This window comes from Crotalus tigris, unplaced genomic scaffold, assembly GCF_016545835.1.
Source record: "Crotalus tigris isolate CLP2741 ecotype Arizona unplaced genomic scaffold, ASM1654583v1 scf7180000018018.2415403412:4055106, whole genome shotgun sequence".
Classification (NCBI taxonomy): Eukaryota; Metazoa; Chordata; class Lepidosauria; order Squamata; family Viperidae; genus Crotalus; species Crotalus tigris.
Window position 1 is genome coordinate 3,387,621 of NW_024096780.1, and position 27,673 is coordinate 3,415,293.

The window sequence follows — 27,673 nt, forward strand, 5'->3', positions numbered from 1 at the left end:
TTTGAAAATTTTGATTGCTGAATATAAGAAAAATTTTGGTAAGAAGACTTTTGTTCCTAGATGCAACTTTAAATTGACCCAAAATGTTGGACTTGTGTTATTTTATTTATTTATTTAAGAAAACATATATGACCTCTCAATTCACTCTCAGTGACTCCAGGCGGCTTATTCCGAAAATCCAATTTTCTTTCAGCCTTACTATTTAAAGCAGTAACCTATCATACAATTAACATTGTTTATCATTTTTAATAACATTTATAGGTTTTGAAAAAGTTTCAAATCTATCTTTGGTACTCTGCAGACAAGTCTTTATAGATTTTATTTCTTTTTGAGCAAATAAAACACTTTCAGAACTAGGGGATACTTCAGGTTAATTACTCAATGGGAAAAGCTGCCATTCTGTTAAGAAATAAAAAGGGCTTTCAAATGAGCTCCACTGGGTTGGAACTGATCTCATTGTTTGATTGGTAGTCATCACAATTTGTTGCAGCCATTTGATATCTTACAGCAAAAACAGTGTTTCGCTGTAAGATCATATTAGATCATATCCTGATAGATCATATTAGAAATCACTAGGGATTACTCAGAAACACTAAGCATGGGATAGTATTGTTTATTGAAGAAGGAAGAGCATGACACTAAAATTCTTCTATGACAAAATTAAAATACTGGAAGTGAATAGATGTTTTTACCTGATAAAGACTTATTTGTAGTTTTACCTATCAGAGGGTTTATCACACATTTGACAACACTAACACTAACCCATCTCCGATATTCCCCGATGAATGAAAATAAACACAACACTGAGTGAAATAGATGTAGTACAATCCAGGTGGCAGCTCTCCCCAATTCTAGTAGGGGAAAAATCTTTTGCCAATAACTTTTTAAATGATACATTAACTATGGGGGCTAAGACAAACCCTTTGTAGGCAAGATTGTTGAAAAATGTTAGGTAAATATTTTGAGAAAACGAGGGTAAGTATTAAAAAAAATGATACTAGTGCGTGCGGTATGCACTTTTAAAAATATGTATACATGTGCGGAGAGATTTTGCAAACAGACCTGGACAAGAAAACAAATGGGAAAGAAGAACCGATTGTTAAATCAGAAAAAAAAAAATCCAGTATTGGCGTTATCACACTTTTTCTGGAAGAAGACTTTTCGTTTTTCTGGCAAAGCAATAAATTTGCTGTTTCCACTCGCTCGCTCCTTTGCGTTTCTAATGCCTGGAGCGTACGCTTCGACGGTGACTTTGCAACGAGTTCATGCAATCGATTACATCCTCCCCCAAGTTTCCCCCTGCCTTGGTCCTCCCCTTTCTCAACACGCCCCACTCTGTACGACAGATACACGCGCGTTATTTGCACGCCACTCAGACAAATCTCACCTTCACCCTCACGCTCGTTACCCACCCTGAAGCCTATTTTTCCTCCTCCCCCTTTAGCTTTTCGTCTTCGGCACTCTCTTGCGTGCTTGGAGACCCTCGCCCCAAAGTAGCCAATCACCAGGACTTGCTAGGCTCTTCGGAGGCTTCTATTGGCTCCTGCCTGCAAAGGGGCGGAATACGAGGCTTGAGTGTACCCGGATGTTCCCAAGCCTCCGCTGGCTTGGCGCCTCTGTCTGGCGTCGGGTGCTGTAAGCGACATGGATGGCGGTGAGGAGCAGGTGATGTTGCCACCGAGCCCTCAGGAGGGGCCCCGGTTAGAAGAGGCGGCGGCGGCGGCGGCGAAACAAGAAGAGCAAAGCGTTGAGTTCCAGCCGGCTACGGAATATTGGCCCGTGATGGAGGCGCTGACTTGGAAGAGGCCGTTCTGCACTCTGGCCAGCTTCCTCTGCGCCAACCTGCTGTTCTGGTGAGCGACGCAGCCGAGCATCTCGGTCCCCGGATGGTTCTTTTAATTAGACTCAAATAGAGATTTGCTTCCCCCCCCCCATCCTCCTCCTCAACCTCCTCCTTCGGCCCGCTTCTCGCCCTTTAGTGGCTCCGCTCTGCCATCTGTTCCTTGGTTCTGATAGAAAACGTATTAAGGGCGCGCTAATGAAAAGGGTGCTCCTGAGCATGCACAGAGTGAGTGTTAGGAGGGCTGATAACGTCGTCCAGTCTAGGGGGATTGTTGCCAACAGCGGCCGTCTGGATGCTTTTAAAAAGAGCATGAAAGTAGTAGACCTGTTCTCGGGGGGGGGGGGAGGTTTCAATATGCGGCCAATGCTTAACTCTAGCTAGTTGGCGTGTCTGTTTGCTTAATCCTTATAAGCCACCCAAGCCAGGAGCCTTCACTTCATCGTATAGTAGTGAATTTCATAATTTAATTAAGGCACAGTAGGAAGGAATATTTTTCCCCTCCCTCTGTGTGGAGGAACCACAACTGGTTTCTTCATCTGTAGGAAAAACGGCTCTTGTGGCAGAGAACTTATTTATTTTGGGTAGGTTTGAATTCTGTTTAAATAAACAGATATGTGTGCCTCCATGTACCTTGCTATTTCTGCTTAGCAATTAAGGGCTTCCGATCCGTTGTTTTTCTTCTCACCTCCTCGGTGCTTGATCCTTCTATTTTCTTTCTCTTCTTCAAAGATGGTGGTGTTGCAAAAGATTTCCCTAGGGACACGCCAATCGGAAAGAATGGAAGCCCATCGGAATAAGTTAATGGTGGGGGAGGGAGCAGGAGAGAGAGAGAGACTAGATGGGAAAATAGCTAGAAGAATAAATAGTAATTGACAAGGAATGCAATGTGGAAGGGGAAGGTGAATCAGCTGCAACTAGATGATGCTAGGAACATCAAAGCATCTAGAGAATGCTTAAAGGAAAGGAGGAGCTAAAACTGACAAGGAAATGTGAAATATAGAAAATAGTTACAGATTCTGCATGTGATCCTTGGTTGGTTTTAATTAGCAGGTTGGTGGCAGAACAGCTGACTGCAGGCAAAGCCGTGTGTGTGTGTGTGTGTGTGTGTGTGTGTGTGTGTGTGTGTGTGTGTGTGTGTGTGTGTGTGTGTGTGTGTGTGTAAGCAAAACCATCCATACCTGTAGCAGAAGCCAGAAATAAGCAGAGGAAAGTAATAACAAAATAAATGCAGAGCAGAGCTGGGAGGGGGAACTGTGTAGCAGCACAAATAACATCCTTTAAGCTTCATTTTCCTGCTCCACTAGCAAGCAGGTGCACAGAAAAAAGCAACAGTGACAGTACAAAATAAGAGATGTGGAAAGAACCATATAGCAGTATAGTGAAGGTTTTCTTTGAATCCACACTTTTTCCACAGCAAATCTTCAAGAAAATAGAATTTGAAATTGGTAGTATAAATATAATCTGTTTGGAAGCTCAAATTAGCTGGCATATTTTAGCACATCTTATTGTGCAAAATCACCTTATGGGGTTGACATCGCTTGGAGTGTTGTGTTATTCAAACCCAGAAAATTAGATTGAATCAACAACAACAGGTCATGTAAATACAGTTACTTTAAGTTAGTTGAGATCATCAAGTAAGACTTAACTCCTGGTGTCTATATAGACAAGTGATCTGCATCTCAAACTGCTATCAATTATATTTCAGAGCTGCAATTCAACAGATAGCTATTTAAACTGTTTGATACTGTTCCTTCATCTTATCCATTATCTTTTCATTCTGGTGATATTACAGAATTCTGGTGATGTAATATTTGAGTCCAAAATATGAGTTTGCTTGCCAATAATTATCTCAAATATTGAACGGTTTTTCTTGTACTCCATGTTACTTTTAGTAGTCACTTCCAAATTTGTAATTCAGAGGTAAGGTAAAGGAGTCCCTGCGGATTTTACTCTGCTAGTCGTTGCTGATTATAGGAAGTGGTGCTCATTGTCCAAAGACATTACTGCATTCATGTGGCCAGCATGACATCACAAAGCACTGTAAACTTCCCACCCAAATGGTACCTATTTATCTACTCGCATTTGCATGCTTTCAGACTGCTAGGTTGGCAGGAGCTGGGGTAAGAACGGGAACTCAGCCCGTTGTGTGGCGCTTGAGTCTCAAACCTGGACTGCAGGCTTTCCAGCAACAAGCCCAGCATCTTAACTGCTGAGCCACCACGCCATCTGAATTCAGAGGCATTGTACTATTTTTTCATTCAAGACCAGCTTCCACATTAGCATCAGAAACACTGTTTTGATATTTCTTATACATATTTATACATATTTATACATATTTATTTGTTTTATTAGATCTAGGCATTGTTTTGACTTTAAAACAAGTCTGGGCGGTTCACAGCATCAAAAAAATTGCAAAACATACAGTATATGTAAACAAGATGGTATCCAGCCAATTAAAACATAACACGTACAACAAGAGTCCTCTTCTACTTATGCCAAGGCAAAGGGAAAATATTATTGTTCATGACTTACCTAAGTTTGTCATTGCTTTCCCCAGGGACTGAATTCTCCTTCACATTATCCATTTTTATCTTCTGATTGTGCCAAAGAAAACAAAACTACGTAGCACCTTCATTTCTTTACTATTGCTGCATGTTTGCTAAGCAGGTTGACTGACAACTCTGTCTTAATGTTTAACAGATTTTTACTTTCCAATTTTAGTCTCATAATTTAAAGTCTTTTTCTTACAATTCTTTTTTTCAATATGTTTTTTATTTTTTATTCAAAACGTTAAAATACAAGGCAAGACCAAAAACTGCAAAAAAGAAAAAGACATAGACATAAATTGTCTTGATAAATATATTTCTAGAATAATGATATGTTGTGACACACCCATTAGCCTTAGCATGTGCCATATCCTGTTATGATTTACACAATCAAAAATCTTGCTCTAGTTAATAGAACAACAGTAGGCCATTTATAGTTTCTTGCTATCTCTCTTTTCCATCTCGTTTTCCGCTCTTTTGTCTCTTAATTTTTTTCTGCATACCGCACTTCTTTCTTCATTTATGAACCTATCGTTCTTCGTAAGAATATGTTTAGTCATGTGAGAAGTTAGTGTAATGGTTTAGGAATCTTCATCCTACATTTTGCTTTGGGGTTCAGACTTGTTTAAACATTTTAGCCACAACTTGCATTTTTCTTGGCAGTACTAAAAAAAATAATTTGCCCTTGTTTTTTAGATTTTTTTTTATCCCATCTTTATTATTTTTATAAATAACTCAAGGCATCAAACATATCTAATACTCTTGCACAGGGCTTTTTTTTTTTATTATAGAACGCCCAGAATGGAGTTTCGGCACCTTTTTTGGATGGAACCTTGTAGGGTAGGCAAGGCAGGTTGTATAACACGTGAGTTCCAGCACCTTTTTTTTTTTTTTTTTTTTTTTACAAAAAAAACCACTGCTCTTGCATCGTCCTGTTTTTCCCTCAACATCTCAGAGGTGAGTTGGGCTGAAAGAGAGTGTCTGGTGCCTTTACATTAAACCAGTGGCTCTTTTGTGACTTTTGTGACATGCTGGCTTAGGAATTCTGGGAGTTGAAGTCCACAAGTCATAAAAGTGCCAAGGTTGCCTACCCCTGCACTAAACCAAGTTAATTTCCTGGCTTCTCGTCCTGGCTGGAATTTAGACTTCTTTTACGGTGAAATTGGCTTTCTTTATAATTGCAGAGTTCTTTCTACTGTCACCTCTCATTATTTTTAATTTCATCCATATAAACATGTCTTTGCTAGCAAAGATAACCCTGTCAAGAACTTCCACTTTTATCTAAGTTACACAGCAGGCTACTGAGGCTACTGAGTCCTCCCACCATGTCAATTGCTTGTGTACTTCTCTAGATTACATACATGGCATGCAACCAAGATATTTAAGAGACTGCCTCTCTCTAACTACATCTATCCATGTCATCAGATCCATCAGGAGAAGCATGTTATGGGTCTCTCAAACTTGTGAAAGTTGTAAATGTGAGGATTGTTGCCTTTTTCATCGTAATTATAAAGAGTTGCCAAACAAGGATGTCTTTAAATATGGACTACTTGCACCATCTCTATTCATCTTTGTATGAACTGGAGGGAAAAAGGAAATGCTTTCTCAATTAGTGTGCGAATCCAGGGTTATCCAGTTAAAGTGACTGGCAGTTGAGACAGCCAAAAACATCCTTAATTTACTTTGGAGTGGCCTGGCATCAAAAGGGAATATTTTAATAGCCTTTAAAAGATACAGCTCTCAATTTCTGATAACTCGGCTTCAGAGGCAGTGTGCCTCTTAGTAACAAGTGCAGGAGAGGAGCAGCAGAATAGCACATTGTCCCAAAGGCATCTTGCTGTCAAATTTGGGAAAGAAGATGCTGGATTGGTTGGGCTTTTTTTGTCTGATTGTGTGGGGCTGACTTTATATACTTAGGAAAGGGAACCGTGTTGCTTGGATTCTGAAGATCTTGTGCATAGTTAGACTGCTTAAACTATATTGGTTGAATAAGTCTTACAATGTGCAAAACTGCAACTATGATAATTTCTTATAGAAATGTCAAACATTTGGGACAAATTACAATTCAAAACAGGAACCTGAACCCCTTCCCCCCAATTAACATACCATATATTCCAGCGTATAAGGCGACCCGGCGTATAAGACGACCCCCGTCTTTGGCGCCAAGTCGCATGCCTAGAAAGTCGTCTTATACACCGGAAACTACCGTAATTTCCGGCGTATAAGACGACTCAGCATATAAGACGACCCCCAACTTCGGCGCCAATTTTACCACTTGTGAAAGTCGTCTTATACGCCAGAAAGTATGGTATATTGCTTTCTTTAAAGAAATACCATTTTGAAATGTTTACTGAATTAAAGTTATGGGTAAATCTTTAGCTAATGTTCTAAATGTAGTATCTTAAGCTACCACAGCTTAATATACTTACTACTTGAGACAAAAAAGATACAAAAAAAAATACTTGAACTAGTTTCTATGGCATTTTCTCTGATGAAGTAACAACTTCAATCTCCTCCAAATACTCCTATCATTTCATTGATATATGAATTAAAGAAAAATGCAAACGAAACATCAGTATTTGCAGTTTGCCATAGTTGAGTTAGGATCAGATATGAAAGCCTTTTCTGAGACCCAAATAAATCAGCAAGTCAGAAGAGTGCTATAATCTCTCTTTTTTCCATAAAAATAACTGTTGAATCTAGTAAGAAATGACTTGAGTAATGCATTTGGAAAGGGAACTGACGCCCAAGGAAATGTAACACGTCTTCTCTTGCAGCAGCTTCTTTGCTCTGCAGATTCTGCTTTTTCTTTTAAGAAAATGCCACTAGAAAAATGATAATATGCATTTTCTTTTTAAAAAGTTGCACATTATTTGCAAGAATTCATGATTACATCTTTAATAAACATGTTCTATGTAATTACAAAAACAAAACCCACATTAAAGAGATAAATTCATCCATCACATTAAGCCAACATTATTTAACAAATATCTTAAACAAGGTGATGTAGTCTGATTCATATAATACAATGCCATTAACTTTGTTTATAAGCCACAATTGATGTGCTTGTACATCACATCAAAGCTAAACCAAACTTCATGATGACACAATGTGATGTATAAATTTTCTGACTGGCTTTTTAAAAAGATGTGGTTTCTGAAGACTTAAATCTAGAGCACATTTTTTAAAAAATAACATTTAGTTTTCATTCCTTCCCTACAAATTCAGTAATATTTCTTCCAAAATCACAAGAGTGGACGTATAAATAATTCATTGCTTTTGGCATGTAAAAATGCTCCTTTGGGGGGGGGGGGAAACAATTTTATATTATAATTTTTCTTAAAGTTATATTACATTTCACACAACATTTGCTTAACACAGTACAGAACCTTTTTTTCTTAATTAAACTTGGCAGTCACGTTAAATTCATTATAAAATTAGGTTTGTTTTAAATTGATTTTGATTCCTGGTGATTTCATGTAACTTTTAAGGAAGCAAGACTCTCTAAGTTTGCTCAGTGAAATGATTCTGATATAATTCTTTTAGGTTCCTAGCACTAACTCCTTGGAAATTTTACCACCTGGTTTCGCTCATAATACTTGGAATAGTCTTTATGCAGATGATGAAGGAATTAGTGCTGTCTAGACTAAAAGGTAAGGTTTTGCTTTCCTACCTAATTTAGCATGTAATGTTATATCAGTAAAGTCTGGAAGCCAATCTGTATTACTTTATCCACCTAATTCAGAATTTAAAGGCTTGGGTAATCTATGTTGGGTGCCATATCAGTAAAAGAATTCCCTCCCTCTCCATTCTTAGTTTTATTTTAATTGAATTTTGAAATTTAAGATCCTTCCTTATTGTTTTAATCTTTTACATTGCATTTTATCCAATGTCTTTAAGCTGCCTAGAGTCGTCTTTGGCAAGATGGGCGGCATACATGTTAAATAAACTAATAAATAAGTTGCTTAATATTGTGATTAGACAACTTATCAGCTCACTAAGAGAAATGACTCATATCAACTAATTTATCCCAGAATATATTCTGATGTCAGCTCCTAAATTATAAAGATCATATTCACATAAGCATGTTTGAAAGCTTGAACTGTGTTATGTGATTTCTTTAGCTACAAGAGCCAATTCCTGTGTTGTATTGATGTAGCTTAATTATGATTCTGAATATGGGTCACTTATGTGTGTGAGAGAGAAGAGAGGTTGTTAAAGCAATGATGGCTCATAAGATATATATTTTAGGCCACAGAGGAAATACCTTTTGCTTTGATTACTTATCCTATTTTGATTTCAGGTGGGCAGTTATGGCGACGTCTCACTGACTAGTAAGTGCTGCTGACTTATACCTATCCATATCTTTATTTTGCCAGGGACTTTTAAGTATCGGAATTTCCTCATGATTTTCAGATGAAGAACGGATTTGGGTTTCTAATTTTTATAAACTTTTCTAGAAATGTTAAAATATTTTAAATTAATTGATTTGTCAAAATGCCATGTAAACTTTGTTCAAATTTCTCTGAGTATGCTTCCGTTAAATCTTACTCTTGGTCCATCTGAGCCAAAGATACAGTGTGAAATACCCAATATCATCTATGGCCTGGTCATGGATTGACTACTGCAATGTGCTCTACATGGAGCTGCCTTGGAAGACTACCAGAAACTTCAATGGGTCCAAATATGGCAGCACAAGCAGTATGCCTTAATATGGTGATGTAACATCTCTGCTTTCTGAGATGAACTGAGCTGCACTGGTTGTCAGTTTGCTTTCAAGATGCTGCTTGCTATCTATAAAGCCTACATGGCATAGGACAGTGATGGTGAACCTTTTAGACACCAAGTGCCCAAAAACCACTCCGTCCCTTGCAACCCCAGCCCGCAGGGCCACCTACTGCCTGCACAGCCCGCTGCAGTAAATTGCCCAGGTGGCCCTGCAGCACCATGGCAGCTCCGCCCGCGCCCCACAGCATCATCTGTGCATGATGGGCGTGAGGGCGGAGTCTTGTCTCTGCTGCCCAGCTGCCATGTCCTGGGCTGAGCTGCTCCGTGCAGGCTGCACCCTGGGGCGACTCTACTACGCGGGGGCTGCTGATGGGGCCGTGGGGAGAGGCAGGGCTGGGGCGACAGCGCACGTGCCCACAGAGAGAGCTCTGCGTGCTGCCTCTGGCACGCATGCCATAGGTTCGCCACCACTGGCATAGGACCTGGTTACTTGAAGAACTTCCTGTCTCTCATATGATCTTCCCAGCTGATCTAATCTGGGAGGGTTAGTGTGCTCTGGATTCCTTCAGTTAAACATTGTCATCTGTTGGAATCCAAGAAACGCACCTTCTGTGGAACAGTACCTCTAGGATGAGGTTACCCTGAAATCCAAACACCCTTGCCCTTCTGGTGTTTCAAAAGGCCCTGAAGAACCAGCTCTTCACCCAGGCCTTTGGCAAGGGTGATTGAAACCTTTTCTTCTTTGCTCCATCCAGTTTAATCATTTCTGCCAATTTTCCTTGTTTTTAAATGTTTTAGTAGTTTGTAAACCATCCAGAGACGCTAGGACTCAGGAAGCATATAAATTTAATACTATTATTATATTCTCCTATGATTCAGAAGGGTGTTAGTTTACAGTTTCAGATTTCCTTCTTTTAAGAAGTTCTAGCTAAAATGCTAAGGGGCATCTGCTTCAGTGAAAGTTAGTCTAGGTAAGATACTTGGTGAATTTTCTTTTGCCAAATTCTTTTAATAAGTGACTGTTTGGTCTATGCTGTAATGCATTTAAGAATTTATATTCCATCTGAGGTGTGATGTCAGCACAAATCCTAGAATAATAGACACAGCTAGATGGAGAACAAAAACTACTGCCTCTATATGACCCTTTACTTTTACCTCTCATTAGCAAGATAAGCAAGATTACTGAATTGCTAAATTTTGGTCTGCTCTTCTTTCTTACTGGTATTCAGAGTTTTTATCACTCGTGCTAGAACAGTGGTTCTCAACCTTTTTAATGCCGCGACCCCAACCGGTCGTAAGTCGACTTTCCCTGCCTGGGAGCGCCGCGCATGTGTGGTGCCCCCTGCTCCAGCCGAGGCGTAGCTGGCAAGGGGCAGCAACGGCGCAGGGCAACCACTGGCTGGGCCACCAGCTGGCCCAGCCCAAGGGAGATAAGGCACCAGCCGGGCCCCACGTGCGCCAGCAACCCTCCCTGCGCCTGCTGACCTCCCACCCCTGGCCCTCCTTTACTTATATTTTTAATAGTTGCTCAGCAGGGAGGGGTGGAAGCTTCCAGACAGCTCGCCTTCACTGCAGACAACTTGCAGTACCGTTTGCAGACTGGGGCTTTTGGTGGGCTCAGCAGGACAGAGACAGCCTGGACAATTCCTATTGGCTTTTGAAAGCCAATAGAATTAGACTCTATTCAAGAGAATCTATTCTATTGGCTTTCAAAAGCCAATAGAATAAAAGGGAGTAGCTGTAATAGAATCACATAGAATATGTTAGGCCAAGAGAAATTGCACAGCCAACGTTGTCTAGAATGATTCATAGCTGTAAGGATATTTGATGAAAAGATGTTCTCTGGTTGCCTAAATTAGCACCTGTAACTGTTGTAACAAACTGGCTTTTGATGAATAGAATGATGTAGCTGCTGCAAAATAGATAGCAATGTGAAAATAGCAATTTTGGGTCCTACACTCTGTTTATATAACCTTATTTAGTTACCGTATCTGTAATTTATACACTGCTCAGTTCCAAAATTGTTTTGAGTATCTTACTATAATCCTAAAGCAAATAGAGAGAATAGGAAACCAACCACCCAACCCAGCAATAGTTGGTTTTCTAAACATTGAAACATGCAATAATACTAACAGCAATAATAACCTGCCTCAGAGAGGAGACTCACCATAATGGCTTAGGAATTCTGGGAATTGAAGTCCACGAGTCATAAAAGAGGCAAGGTTGCCTACCCCTGCACCATTCCATGAATCCCCAGAGACTTTCCAAAAGAACCAGGTATTGGCATCTTTCCTGGTTACCAGTAGATATCAACCTTTCAAGGTAGACCACATTGGGAAACCAGGATTATGAACGCTAATACAGATAGTCCTCGACTTACATCCACAATTGAACCCAAAATTTCTGTTGTTAAATGAGATATTTGTTAAGTGAGCTTTGCCCCATTTTATGACCGTTCTTGCCACAGTTATTAAGCGAATCACTGCAGTCGATAAGTTAGCAACATGGTTGTTAAGTGCGTCTGGCTTCCCCATGGACTTTGCTTGTCAGAAGGTCACAAAAGGGGATCACATACCCCGGGGACACAGCAACGGTCATAAATATGAATCATTTGCCAAGCATCTGAATTTTGATCACATGGTCATGGGGATGCTGCAAAGGCCGTAAGTGTGAAAAGTGGTCATAAGTAACTTTTTTCAGTGCCATTGTAACTTTGAATGGTCACTAAATGAACTGTTGTAAGTCGAGGACCACCTGAACTACTTTTATTATAAAGTTACAGTAATAGACTCTTGAAGATCTGAATGCGCCTGCCCCCTCCCTCCCTTTATCTTCCAGAGAACTACAGAGGATCAGGTCTCAGACTTTCAAATTTTACTTCTCAAATTACATTTCTGACTTGGACTTAATTTTTTTTTAACACTGTTGCCTTGATTGTGACTCTTCCTGCTGTTCCTCAAGTTCATTCTTACTTCCCACTGCAGCAGGGCCAATATTGACCCAGAGCACTATTGCAAAGATAGGACCCTGCGGAAAGAAAACATTGAAAAATGGCAGTCATTCAAGAGAAGGACTTAAGGAGTGCCTTCCTTAATAATTCTTATGGGATAGGCAGAAGCTCCAGGAAGTAAAGAACTCGCATACATCTGAAGGCTGTCTAAACTTAAAAAAAAAAAAAAAGTATTTAAAAATACTTTGTATGTATGTGTATGGGGATTGAATGAAGGTTCGGGCTTTCAGAAGCTGTCATCTGGTTTTATCTTCTTTATTTAACCTATTGGTGAAGACAGTTCATGTTCAGCTTCATTTCAATTTGTTTTTCAATTTCTGGGCACAGCTGCTCTAATGTTGTAGTTTTAAAATGTCTATATGTGTGCATGGATGCACTTTTCTTATATAAAACATATATTGGATTTATTTGCTTATTTAAAATCAGTTTATTAAAGTTTACAAATACAAACATGAAAGAATAATACAAAGAACATGGAAAAATAAAAGAGCAAAAAGATACAAAAGAAAAACAATTATATATATATATAATATATATAAATATATATTTGTTTTCTGAGGTTTTCGCGGGTGTTTGTATGTAGGTCTTTGGTTGTTCGGGTTTTCTCCCGCATAAAATTGGAAGTGTCTTGGCGACGTTTCGACGAAGTCCCATTCGTCATCTTCAAGCTGGTATTTTCAGCTTCGTGCTTCGGGCAGCAATTGCTGCCCGAAGCACGAAGCGGAAAACACCAGCCTGAAGATGACGAATGGGACTTTGTTGAAACGTCGCCAAGACACTTCCAATTTTACGTGGGAGAAAACCCGAACAACCAAAGACCTACATATATATATATATATATATATATATATATATATATATATATATGATGACTCCCCCCTCCTTCCAGACAAGTATAAATATTTTCATCTTCTCTAGTATATCAGTAAAAAAACCTCTCTTCTTTCCATATCTCATTCCTTGTCAATAATCAAATTGTAAAGCTTTATCATTCAGTCCTAATCAGCAAAGGTTTATTAAGAGCTGTAATTATTATATTCTTGGTAATTGATGTGAATATCCTGAAGAGGGCAGTAAAATGTATCAAATATAATGTACACTGTATGATGTAGGGAACAATATATATATATAGGCTTTTATGGAATTCCATATTTGGCATATTCTTTCTTTGGCATAGATTTTCTTGAGAAGCAGATAGCTAGATGATAGACAAACAGACATAACACTCCTAAAAATACATTTAGTTTAATCTACAATTCTTGTTTTAACTTACTCTTCTTCTATTTGATTTTCCGTAAAACTGGATTATAAATAATTTCACTGATGCCTAAGACTGTAAGAGGATCACAGTTTAAGTATTAGTTCTCTCACTTCTTCATACCTTTCAAACTTTGATTTTTTATTACAACTTGTAATTGTAATTCTTTCTTCACTTCTATTTATATGCTATGAGAATAAATAGTTTTAAACAATGGGAAAAGAAAAAGATACATTATGAGTTTTGAAAGACAGTTTGATGTAGTGGGTTAAGTCACCGGGCAAGAAACTGGGAGACAAGGAGTTCTGGTCCTACCTTAGGCATAAAGCTAGCTGATTGACCTTGAACCAGTCACTCTCTCTTAGCTGTAGAAAGAAGGCAATGGCAAACCACTTCTGAATCCTGCAGGGACTAGGCATGAAGTCACTGGGTGTCAACCCTGATTTGAAGGTAGAAAACAAAAACATAGGAGTTGGCTTTATTCATTTTGCATACAGGCAAAAAAAATTAATGTTATTAATATTTCAAATTGTTATCCAGCAATAGTATAAGTAAGAAAAGTGTGCAAAATTGAAGACTGTGGAGGTCGGAAGGGTTTTGTCAGCATAGTCATTGCTAGAGAATAAAGCATTAGCTCCCTGCCTTTTGCTTGTAGCTTGGCTTGCTAAACACAATTATTTATAAAACATGAGCAAGTGTTACAAAACACTCTCTTTACAGAAGGCACAGCATCCGGGTTATAATGATACTAGAGGGTGTGTTTTCCATCAGAACATTTGATTAGTTGCTAACTTTGGCAGGAATGTCCTGGCACAAGTTTATCACAGCATGTGAATGCTTCAGCAAAAAAACATGTTTATTTTCTTTCACAATTTTTTGCTTAAAGCCTGTTTATTTTCAAGCAGTCTTCTATTATGCATGAAAATAAACTGTTGCAACATATTTTCTGTGAACTGGGTTTCTCAAGTAAACAGACATAGTTTATGTACCAAAAATCAGTGAATGTTTAAATAGTGAAATATTTCTGGCACATTCTGTATGCCCTTTGATGCCCTTAATCATATAGCAACTCTGTCCATGTTTTAAGTCATTGGCCATATTTCTGACGGACCTATTGGGCATGATAGAATTTACATGAGACACATTCTGTTGTGTAGAAAATAATGTTTCACTTTTATAATTACTGCTGAGTATGATCAGTCATTTCATTTTATAATATGCTATATGCCAGCCAAACTTGTATTCTGGCATATTACAACAGTTACATATTTATGTTCCCAAATATAGCTCATTTTCTTTTAAGTATTTATATCATATTAAATCAGTTTTTAGTGCTTACATGCAATGTTTTTGAAGGGAAGGAGAATAATTTGTTTCATTATTATACAATTAACTTTGGGAACACTTTCAGGGAAGTTTTGTGAAATGAAAAAAAGAATTTTCTTTAATTGTTCCACATAATCCAGTGGGGAAAGTGTTAAAGCAAGAAAAAATAATTTCTCTTCCTATTCCTTTCTTTTCTCATATGTAATGTAAGAAATATTATAGACACTACCAAAAGGGTAACATTTTTTTTAAGTGTACAACAATACAGACAACTGACACGTTAGTTCTTAACAATATGTGGTTTAGGCTTGGATTCAGATTTCTGCAGAAATCAATTTTCTAGCTTGTCCATAAAATGTAGTTATTGCAAAGGAAAAAAACCTTATGATCAGTGACATTAAACATCTTAATGAATGTGTGTATTACAAGCTGCCTATAGAGTCATAAGGTAGATGGCACACAAATTTTTGTAATAAAATAAAAACCTAATAATGTAGTCAAAACTTGCTTGCAGACATATATCATTCTCTCAGTCAGTGTTTGATATAATTTATAACTGCTCTAGCATTCAGCACTAAAAGCACAGTTTCATAATATTCTTTCATTCTCATAGGTAAATGACATACAAAGTCTTAGATTTTTGTCTGTTTTTAAGGTGCAGAATTTTATGCAGGTTTTTAAAGGTAAGAATCAGGAAAGCATAAGCATAATTGTGTATGGGTGTTCCTTTCTTTTCTCAAATGATTTAAGACAATGAAAACCCAAAATATTATTATCGAGCTTTTTTATTTTTAGGATAATGTACAGAAATACAAAAACACAATTATGCAACAGCAAAGTAATGTACATAAGAACAATATTAAAGCCAATAACAACTTTAAAAGGCTAAATTTTAAAAAATGGACATTGATTCTCTTCTGAAAGCAGAAAAATGGAGAGTTAGATATGTTTCACTATAATTTTAGAGTGATGGAAGAGAAATCTTTTTGTGTTCTTAACAAGCTGTTTTCAAAAGGGCCTCTCATGCACATGAAGGTAATTACGGAATAAAAAAACAAAAGATGTAGTCCCTTATATAATCAGATTCTAAGCTGTTCAGGATTTTAAAATTAAGACCACTGTCACAAATCTTGGTGATAGTTTGTTGTCTTTTTGCTAAGGTTAAGTGTTAAGACCTTTGGGTTTTGTTCAGATGTTACAATGTTATAATTATAGGATCTGGTTAGCAGCTTAACATAATTACTGCCAAAGGTAATTCTTCATAGAACATATGGCAGTCAGTATAACCATGGCTTTGTTTACTACAAATAAGAATGAGTTTATTACAACTGGTATTGCACTCACTGTACAGAAGAAGGCCTCCGAGGCCAGAACAGGCCTCTGGAGGCCTGCAAAAGTGTCCCCTGGCCTCCTTTCTGGCGGCAGCAATCCGGAAAAGGCCTCTGACACCCAGATCAGGCCTCCGGTGGCCCGCAGAAGCATCCCCGGCCTCCTTTCCGGGTGCCAGCAGCCCAGAAAAGGCCTCTGACAGCCGGATCATGTCTCTGGTGGTCCAAGGAAACATCCCCGGCCTCCTTTCCAGACAGCAGTGGCTCAGAAAAGGCCTCTGACACCTGGATCAGGCCTCCGGAGACCCACAGAAGCCTCCCCTGGTTTCCATTCCATTCTCTGTTGCAGAGAACAGCGGCCTAAACTACCGTGAGATCATGCGAGATCAGTAGTGTGAGATCTCACATCACTGACGTCATGCAATTGATCTTGCATGATCTTGTGTTACTTTAGGCCTCTATTCTCTGTTAACGCACTGAAGGCCTGGAGCAGCCAAGAAAGGAAACCCGAGAGGGGAAGGGAGGGAATAGCCAGGGTGAATGTTGCAGTGCCACTGCAGTCATTCGTAAGGGTGAACAACTGCCATGTTGCAGCAATATTTGTAATTTTGGGGCTTTTTTTGTAAACAGGGGCATTTATCGCATAATTTACCTGTACTTATATATATTATCCTTTTTGCAATCGAGTTGATTACATGACTATTCATATCATGTTCCTCTATTATATATATCTTGTTATTATTTCATAGGTTTAGCTATTTTTTCTTTAAACAACACATATGATACTATTCATTCATACTGCTGTTGACATAGCACTTGGGAATCACCAGCATAAATCTCAATTTTTTAAAAGTGTTTCACAGAGCAGGTCTAATTAAATGGATTTAATAGGTGAATAAAAATGCCAAATTCATTTTACCTTCTGGCTGATTACATGACCAATTTCACATTTCACTTCCATCAAAAGCCACTATAGAATGAAATAAGTAATGAACTGTTTAAGAATAAAAAAGGAGGACCAAACATAAAACAAAGCTAAAATAATACAGACTATTATTGTCAGTATTATAATATCTAATATCACTGTAAACTTTTGGTCCCTGATTTTTTTACCTCTAGATCAGAGGTCTCCAACCTTTCTTGGTTGGCTGACTGGAGAGAAAGGGAAGAGGAAGCATTTTGCACATGTGCACACACATAAATGAGGCCGCGAGCATGCACGACACAAACTGGGTGGTGCTAGTGCCCATGTGACACTCACTAGCATCACCCCATTTTTGCTGTGCGGCACCCCATTTTTGAAGCACTAGCAAAAATGGCGCTAGCGCAAGTGGGCATGGCCAGCCTGTCCCGCGACCTGCTGGCCAGCAGGCCGCGGCCCACAGGTTGGCAACCCTGCTCTAGATCACTAGAGAAGGTGGGATGGTAATCCGTAATGAATACTTACTTCCCAAATAACAAAAATTGATCTAAATGATTCTTTTTAAAACATTGTTAAATATATTAACATGATTCTCCACAGGAAATGATATTAACACAACCCTGTCTTGTTTGCTGGAAAAAAAAATACCCAGATGAAAATTTAAACAAATATCAAAACCCTCTACACTAGGGGTGTCAAACTGGCAACGTCACATGATGTGTCGCAATGTATCACAACTTTTTTTCCATTGCCGGCAATGGGGTGGGTGCGGTTTCGGCATGATGCATCCGGCCCATGGGCCAGCAGTTGTAACAGCCCTGTTCTACACAATAGAGGGAACAAAAGTATTGATGGTGCCATTTGAGGCACAGCCACCAGATTACAAGACACAAAACAACTATTGTTTTTTAACATTCATTGGCTACATCTCCCAGTCTGAAAATAAAAAGGCCCAATCTGATAAAGTAATTTATCAGTTTTATTTAGTAATAAAACTAAACAGCTGTAGCTAATTGCATTTTTCCCATCGTTATGAAGCTTTTTTAATTTTTATTTTTTAAAAAGTCTCTCTTTGGTCTAAGACGACTATCCGGATAAATCCTAATATTCTTTTTATTTAGCAAGATCAAAAAAAGTGTTTGCTTCTTTTTGTTTGTGTTTTTCTGGACTGCTGCTAGCTAAAAGAAAAAGAGGCACTGCTGGATATGAGCATGCAGAGATAGACACCAAGCTCAGTAAACCAGCTCTGACTAATATAGAAAGTTTGTGTTTTTAAGTGTATCCTGAAACTCCACCTCAACAGGTCACAAGAACAGCCACAGAGTACATAGACACATACCACCAAATTGTAGCATTTCATTGTCTGCTTGCCAGATTGCAGTAAAATCCATTTATCTCATGGCAGTTTTAATAATAATAATAATAATTAAAAAAAACTGATTACAAACAGCGGCATGACAAAGTAGCAACAATGGTGCATTGGAAGATCTGCAAAAAATATCATTTGCCTGTAAGCAAAAACTGGTGGGATCATAAAATAGAGAAAGTCATAGAAAATGATAAAATTAAACTGCTCTGGGACTTCAGAATTCAAACAGACAAGCACCTGCAACATAACACCCCAGACTTAACAATTGTCGATAAGAAAGACAAAAAAGTCTGGATAGTGGACGTGGCAGTGCCTGGAGACAGCAGAATAGAAGAGAAAGAACTGGAGAAGATAACAAAATACAAAGACCTACAAATAGAAATAGAAAGACTGTGGCAAAAGCAAGCAAGGGTAGTACCAATAGTCATAGGCTCCTTGGGTGCAATCCCAAAACAACTGGAGCACCACTTGAACACAATTGGCATTGACAAATTCGCTATTAGTCAATTGCAAAAGGCGGCCTTATTAGGAACTGCTTCCATCCTGCGACGATATCTGTAATACCATCAAACATCCACATCTGCCTATCCCAGGTCCTGGGTAAGGACTCGATAGGTAGACAAAATGCCAAATAGACAAAATGCCAAATCCAGTCTGAACATTTGGCAGACTGTGCGATGATCGATAATAATAATATAACAAAATACAAAGACCTACAAATAGAAATAGAAAGACTGTGGCAAAAGCAAGCAAGGATAGTACCAATAGTGATAGGCTCCTTGGGTGCAATCCCGAAACAACTGGAGCACCACTTGAACACCACTGGCATTGACAAATTCGCTATTAGTCAATTGCAAAAGGCGGCCTTACTAGGAACTGCTTCCATCCTGCAACGATATCTGTAATACCATCAAACATCCACATTTGCCTATCCCAGGTCCTGGGTAAGGACTCGATAGGTAGACAAAATGCCAAATCCAGTCTGAACATCTGGCTGACTGTGCAATGATCCATAATAATAATAATAATAATAATAATAATAATAATAATAGTAGTAGTAATAATAATAATAATAATGTTGGAAGGGACCTTGGAGGTCATCGAGTCCAACCCCCTGCTCAGGCAGGAACCCTACACCATTTCAGACAAATGGCTGTCCAGTCTCTTCTTAAAAACTTCCAGTGTTGGAGCATTCACCGCTTCTGGAGGCAGGTTGTTCCATTGGTTAATTGTTCTAACTGTCAGGAAGTTTCTCCTTAATTCTAAGTTGCTTCTCTCCTTGATCAGTTTCCATCCGTTGCTTCTCGTCCTGCCTTCAGGTGCCTTGGAGAATAGCTTGACTCCCTCTTCTTTGTGGCAGCCCCTGAGTATTGGAACACTGCTATCATGTCCCTCCTCGTCTTTCTCTTCGTTAAACTAGACATACCCAATTCCAGCAACCGTTCCTTATATGTTTTAGCCTCCAGTCCCCTAATCATCTTTGTTGCTCTTCTCTGTACTCTTTCTAGAGTTTCAGCATCTTTTTTATATCGTGGTGACCAAAACTGGATGCAGTATTCCAAGTGCGGCCTTACCAAGGCATTGTAAAGTGGTATTAATATTAGTATTAATAAGTATTTTTTTAAAAGAAATAAAGTAATAACTTACCAAGCCGGCTTGCAGGAGTGAAGATATTAGCAAACTATTTCTTTTTTTTTTCCTTTTTCTTTTTTGCCAAACTATGCATTTAACTGCTTCTTCTTCTAAATAATCCAGTTCCACATCACCCATTCCACATAAACCAATAGTAGTGACAAACATGATTGTCCCATCTGCTTCATAGGGGTGGAAGGGAAAAAAAAGATTGAAAAAAGGAACCCAGTCACAACCCCATAAACAGCCCAATCACAGTGCTCTGAGCAGTTGAAATACTTGCAGTGATGCCAGTTGAAACAGCTAGGTTTTGTTTCACATTTGACATGCATGAAGCAGATGTTTCAAGGATTTTGCACATCCATGTCCCTGATGGTCATTCTTTTTTAAAAAAAACCAGAAAATTAAATAAAGAAACCATAAGATTTCATAGAAATATTCATATGAACTTCATCAATTTTAAGATGTTATAAACATTTCTAATCTAAATCACTTCCTACCAACTAACAAGCAGGCAATTATTTGCCATAGAATTTTTTGGTTGCTAAAAACTATTTTAAAGAGAGTAAAAATCTAATTCAATTGTCTAGTTCAGTGATATAACAAATGAATTATTTCCCTACCTTCTTCATTTTTTTGCTTGTTTTTGTTTGGGGAGCATTTTTTAAAAAATAAACATGCTAGCTAAATAAATTATTCTTATATAAATTCCTAACTCTTTGTTTTATTTTCTAACTATCTTCAATAAATATGACCAGCAAAGCTAATTGTGGATCTGTTTTGATTTTGTAATTGTTGATTTTACTCATTACTGTTCAGTACTAAATTCCAGATTTCTCTAATCCTTAGGCAACTAGTTGTCATTTTAATAAAGTGGAGATTCCCTGAATTTAGAAATTGTAAAACAAGATAAATTGTTAAAAGCTGGAACTTTTTCCAATTTTATGTACAAGCTGAGGCTGTTATAGTCATCTTCTCATAGGAGTAATAACAGTTCTATCTAAATTAGATAAAATTATGTGTCATTATTACTACAGACAAGGAAATCAGTTTCCATGGACCTATTTAGCAATATTCATCTATTAATAAATCATTATTACGATTTATTTTCTTGTTTATCTGATACAGCATTTTTAAAGCAGGCATTGTCAACTTCTGATATAAACAGAGTACTCCATAATTACCTCCATTAATTCTTGATTAACAGGAAGAAAAAAATATTGCACCAGTTTTGTTTGGGAGCTTAGTGTAATTCAAGAGAGATGAAACCAAAAAAACAGGTTGAAAAGAAAGATGACACAATCCTTTGCCCTGGCAAAATATATTTTTCTGTTAAATCAAATTGTTGTAAAGAGATTATTGAAGTTAATAATACATAGAGCATGGTTGTTGTCCAGTCTTTTGGCTTGCCCTGGGCCTCATTGAATGAAAAGGAATTGTGTCGGGTTGCATGAAATATATGATGTAGTTTTAAAATATTAAATCACATAATAGTATTAAACATTTACGAACTTATAGGGCCATTTTACTGACTGTCCAGAGCTGCATGTGGCCCATAGGCTGCGGGTTGGATATAGAATGTAAAGAATATAAAATCTCCAATAATAATATATTCTAATAATACATTTTTCTAAATAGAAAATATAGTGCTATTAAAACATGTTCACATGACCCGTAAATTACAATTTATTTTGCAAAATATAAAATAGAAACATTTGTATTATTTATTTGTTTCTTTCAATAAAAAGTAGTTTTAAAAATAATTGATTTTTCCAAATTGTTAAATAAGTTCTATATTTTATCTGATTAGCTATCCATTTGGCATATTTGTTTAAATTGGATATCTGAAACAGTTACATTTAACAGAATCTTATGATATTCTTTTGTGTTGACCTATCTCTGTCCTTTATTCCCCTATCAACAGCAAGCTGTATTATTTTTAAAGTTGCATGTGGACATTTTACTCAGAACTTTGCCCATTCTGTATGCATGAAAACAAATGCAGTGTGGGAAAGTTTATCTAATAAATAAAAAAGGCAAAGTTAGTTCAGTTTAATGAACTAAACAAGGTACAGTCAAAATGTATGGATCCGTTGAATAAATACATATAATAAATTGGTTATTTCTCCTTTCTTGGCATGTGAATACCTAGTTATGTGAAATCATCTATGTCCCTTCATTTGCCTAGCAGAAAGGGAGAGTGAAGATCTGCTACTGAAACACCACTTTCCTATTAGTGGCTTTCTATCATTTTTTTTTAATCCAAATATTTGTCTATGAACTTTGCTTTTCATGCAAACTTTGCCAAGCTGTTTTGGAATTTGAATCCAAGAAAGCAGTCATAATTTATCATACTGTATATTTAATTCAATTCAATTCCAACTGACTCTGGAAAGTTCACAAATAATAATATTAAAACCATACAAACCAATGTTATTCCTTGGTGTACAGAATGTATGTCTATTCCCATTTAATAGTACTGAGCATTTGTTTTTAGTTCCTAGTGCAGGGGTAGGCAACCTTGGCTCTTTTATGACTTGTGGACTTCAACTCCCAGAATTCCTGAGCCGGCTTAGTGTACTTCCAGCTGGCTCAGGAATTCTGGGAGTTGAAGTCCACAAGTCATAAAAGAGCCAAGGTTGCCTACCCCCTATAAGAGTTTCTTATAGGGAAGCTGAATGAACTGAAAATAAAGAAACAAAGCTCTGTAGCAGCATAAATAATAAGTATGATTATATAGTAATACTAGTTCCTGACACAAGTTTTAATTCAGAAATAGAGATGGGGATCGTTTTTACTCCGGGGTGCCACTGACCTTTTTGGATGGGCACTTCTTTATCAGAAGAAAAAGAGCACGTCAGTAGAACTGATTATACTTGTTCATTTTCTTGTCGTTCAAAATATAAGTGACTGCTGTCCTGTATTATTAAGCTGATCCTCATCAATCAGCAAAATAGATTTCAGCCTATAGCAACAAGAAATAAACCTGGTTTTTCTTAAAACAGCTCAAATCTCTACTAAATGTTTAGAAGACAAGCTTTCCACGTGAGGACAACGAAGCATTCTATTGCTTAATGCTACAGAATCGCTTTATTTATTTCTCTGTTGGAAGACAGGCAAAATTATTTCTAAGTTGTACTCTGTATCCAGTTCTGAAATTCTCTGAAGCCCTATAGAGAGCAACCTAATACATGTGTCAGCTGAGACATTTGCAGTGTGGATTTCTGGTGAGAGTAAAATTGTGCTTGCTACTAGTATCCTAACAATACACACGTATAGTCACACACATAGTCTTCAAGTTGATTCACTCATGTTTTAATCTTCTTTCTTGGAACTCTTTTCTACCAAAAGTCCTGATGGTCTCTTAATCTTAACAAACGCATACAGTACAGAAAACAAAATTTCATAACAGTCCAGTATTATAGAATATCCAGAATATTTGAAAGTGTAGTAAGTCAAATGTTGAAATCATGTTTCAAGGAGCTGAATCTAGAACTATAGTGCTTTTTTAAAACAAACAAACAAACAGTCTTAATCTTTGTTTATTTTAGTACAAATAGGTGAAGCAATGCTTTGGCAAGCTGATGTGATCTGGGCTTCGGGTTTCTGTAGATGCCCAGGGCTCAAGCAAATTAAAATTTAAGTCTGAAAATTTAGAAAATGAAAAGTATCCAAAGAAGTGAAATGGGTGAATATGCCATTAGATGTAAAAAAAAAAAAAAGTGTTAAAAGTATACAGTATGCATACAGTACTGCAATGCAGGAGATACTGATCTTAATCTAACAAGAAGAATCCATAGCTGGATTAATAGAGTTCACGCATCACCCCAGTTTAACACAGTAGCTAATCCTGAGTTGAAAAAGCTGGTACTGTCATGGTTCCGACAGATAAAACTCTTCAAAAGAACTTCGAGGCATTGTTTTACCTTAAAGAATCTTTTATTTGAGTAGCATAACATTGGCACTACATAATGGGAGCCAAAAACTGAATTCCTCTCCCCTGGGCACATAGTATCAAAGCACAATTCCCTCTTCCAATTAACTGTCATAAATCGCATTCCCCAATTAGCTTGAAGGGGCTTCATCTCCAGCTCTCCAGCCTGCCAATTCCTTATTAGCTCTGGGCTCAATAACTTTGATTCTCACGCTAAGTTTAGTGTTTATGTCTAGCTGGACTCTCATTCACATCCCCTCCCTCAGCATCATCTAACACTAAAAGCAAAAGGGAAAAAGATGGCTACCTTTCCATCTGTTGTCAATGCAAAACATCCGATGTTAGCAGCATTGACAGGTACCTTATGGAGTCTCTGGGTGGGATCCTTCCAGCTTCTATAGAATTCACTATGTCAGTTGCCAGCTCTCGCATCAGCAGGAGCTACTTTATCACATGACTTCTCTCATTGGATCCAATTAGAAAATATAAATTTCTCACTATGAACAAACATCTCTAATGCCACTATTAAGAACTAATGAACGTACAGATACTCAGCCAATATTGCACACATATGTAGATAACAGTAATCACTTTGCATAATAGCATGTTGAACTCAAAGGCATGGTGCAGTACATTTCAAACACCCAGTACAGGTAGTTCTCAGTTTAAGAATGAGTTTTGTTCCCTATGTCTGTCCTTAAGCCAAATGTGTATGCAAGCCAGAACAGTATTATTGTATAATAACCTTGTAATGAACTTAATCCATTGTATATTTAACTCAAATTTTGCTACAGCAGGCTCCATTCTTAACTATGGATCATCCTGTCACTGGGGTGTTTTTAAGCCTAAGACTTGTTGTACGTATTCAAACCATCTGGTTTTTCCATCCTTCTTGGTAATAGTGCAATCTGCCATGGATGCCCATGTAAGTCTGGCTGACCTCTTAGCTGCTTGATCCCTCTTGAAGCTGCTGGATTGTCTGAATCCATTGTGCTCCTCTTCTTCTGGACCACAATATTCCCTCAAGGGACACAAACTGTGGGCAGCTAATAGGTGAAAACTACCAGCCTCATTTCATGCCACATTGGGCTAGTATGCCAGTCCAGGCACCCTTCTAAGCTGCTGTCTCCCTTGTAGATGAAGGAAGCTATGTATGCCAGCAGGGCACAGAGCAGTTGGGGGGGGGGAGCCATCAGCCTTCTCCCTTTTACTCTTTCTCCATGAATAGTCTTTCCCCGTTTTCTCTCTTACCTCCTTAAGCTACCTCTTAATTTACTAATGTTGGATTTTTTTTCTTCTTGTTTTAAAGTCTGATTATTATTTCTTTTGTCTCTTTAAGCTGCTTCTTAATTCATACTATTTCCTTTTCTTTCTCCTCTTCTTGGCCATTGCTTCCAAACTGACTTTTATTTCTCTCCTTTTTCTCCTTATGGACCTGTTTGTGTCCAGTCTGCCAGTGCCCAGTGGCATCCTACTCCCCTAGTGCCCTAAGTGGACCCATTTCTCAAATTGTAAGTTTTGTTGTTCTCTATTCCTTCAGGAAAGCCTCCCCCTCCCTTCCAGAGGGTTTCTTGCAGGCTTCATGTTGTCTACTGAAAATCCCCTTATCTCCTGCCATGATCTTTATTTGCCTTGACGTCTGTGGAACCTGTTTCTTCTGCTTATGACGTCTTCCATTACAGACCTGTACAACCAGATTCCTAGCACCCAGATTAATGTCCTTGATTTCCCATAGAAAATCCCCACTAGAAGGATTTTGCACCAGGCTTGTTCATTTCTCAATTCTGTTGCAGCTTTCTTCATCTCCTTTACTAATTATATCTGCCAAGCGCCTAGTTATTTACAAAGATTATAATATACTACAACCTCTCTTTTTGTGTTTGTTTTTGTTTTGGCTACTCCTTATCTAACTGTTGAGACTAAGTGATGGGATTTTGTGTTGACAATCTGCCATGGTGGATAAATCTTAAATCAGACAGACCATCACATGAAAAGAAAAAGTCACCATGTTGAGAAATTGCTTTCTTTGCTTTTAATTCACAAAACTCTGAATGATGTATTAAGTTGCTGAGGCAATAAGGAAGTAGTTTTTAATTGGAAAAAAAATGTAGCACTGGCCATTCATTTTTCCTAGCACTGAACTAGTATCTAATGAGTTCAGCAATGGCATTAAGAGAGATAACTAGTTGGGACTGGATTGTTTACTCAGCAAACAAAATACAACTAATAGACATTTTTCTTTTATTTATAGAGTTAGCGATATGAAAGCCATGTCTGACTCATAGTCAGACAAGTAGAAGTTAATAACTGGGTAGTGTTCTTTCTCATGTGACCATAAAAGTATGGGCTTCTGGACGCTGCTTGCAGCCTTGCAGCGTCAGTGTTTGGAATTAGGAGTGACCTGTTTATTCACTGAATTAGCCAATCAAAACAGTCCTGGGTGAACTTCATTCAAGACAAGCAGACACTTTGTAAATGTGTAAATATACCTCCTATCAGAGAGACTTAAGAGGAGCTTGCAAAGGAGACTTGTAGACTGGATTTCTTCATCCTGAAATCTTTGCTTGGGCTTTGGGATTAATACTTCTGATACAATATATATATATAAATATATAGGGATGTCGGAAAGTGAAGATCCTGTCCAGAGTGAGAGGTAGTGTAATTTTACCTTTTGAAAATTGTTTTCTTTAATAAATCAGCATCAACTGAATATTAATCATGACCCTATAGATAAATTTCATTATCTGTGTAGAAATTAATCCAAAACTGTTACATGATGGTGCCAGTACAAAAATACATAGTTTGCTGAATAGGAAATGACTAAGATGATGACATTACATGCTCTAATATGTAAAAAGAAAAAAAAATCAGTCATCCTCATCCTCTTCTGAAGCTACAGTCATAGAAGACTTAAAATGTCAGATATACAGATAATTCTAGTGTAATTCGCTATTGACAGACACATAACTTAACTACTACTAAACTGCTTCTTTGAGAAATATTTGTGGAATACTCCATATTAGAATTTAAATCAACAGGTTTTAACAGGTTTTTAAGACTTTGAGTTGAAGAATATTAGAAAATAACTCATTTTTCTTTGGATTAGAACACCATTTGGAAATAGAATTTGATTTTTAACTAGCCAACTAGCCACTATTTGGAATTATTAATTATTAACTGTCTACGCTGGGGAGATTTGGAGACTTTTGATATGCAAGGATATATAGATGCTGATGTAGTCATCTAATCAGATTTTCTATTAGCAAAAATTAAAATATTACTCCAGCTATTACGAACAGGCATATGCCTTTAACATTCTATTGCTCTTATATTACTGTATTGTATTATAGTATTATAAAATGTACTTAAATAATTGAACTTAACTGAGCCTAGCGTTATAAGATCTAATTGCAAAATATGTCTGATTCGGTTTAGGTTATGAACTAATTTTTATAAATACACATATTTTGATGTCATTATAGCCATTTTTATGATTACAGATAGCCCTTACTTAACAACTGTAATTGGGATTGGAATTTCTGTCACTAAGCAACACAGTTATAAAGCACAATATCATGTGACCATGATGCTTAGTGACAGAATTCCAGCATTTCCAGTTGCCATCATTAAGCAAATTCCCCCATGTCATTAAACAAGGACTTGCCATTTGCAATCCTCTGCTGTCTTCCCCACTAACTTTGCTTGTAGGAAGCCAGCAAAGGACGCAAATGGTGATTGCATCACAGCAGGATGCCACAGCATAATTGAGAGCCAGGC

At 37.6% G+C, this 27,673-nt stretch overlaps 1 protein-coding gene and 1 long non-coding RNA gene across 4 annotated transcripts in view; one reads left to right on the forward strand and one right to left on the reverse strand.

Annotated features, from left to right (window-relative positions):
• Positions 1-1,350: 1,350 nt before the first annotated feature.
• Positions 1,351-27,673, forward strand: part of RETREG1 (reticulophagy regulator 1) — a 41,862-nt gene continuing 15,539 nt past the window's right edge. The window contains exons 1-3 of one of the 3 annotated variants that reach the window (XM_039346767.1): positions 1,351-1,853; positions 7,936-8,042; positions 8,693-8,723. In XM_039346767.1, the coding sequence (XP_039202701.1) occupies positions 1,645-1,853; positions 7,936-8,042; positions 8,693-8,723 (347 nt within the window). In that variant the 5' untranslated portion in view covers positions 1,351-1,644. Of the gene's footprint in view, positions 1,854-7,935; positions 8,043-8,692; positions 8,724-24,768; positions 26,550-27,673 lie in introns of those variants that run through there. The other 2 variants (XM_039346766.1, XM_039346768.1) reach the window with 2 other exon arrangements.
• On the reverse strand, positions 11,861-22,438 carry LOC120309476. The gene is made up of 3 exons (XR_005557090.1): positions 19,978-22,438; positions 13,701-13,824; positions 11,861-12,144 (listed from the first exon to the last, which is right to left on the reverse strand). It is a non-coding gene; the product is annotated as an uncharacterized LOC120309476 (long non-coding RNA).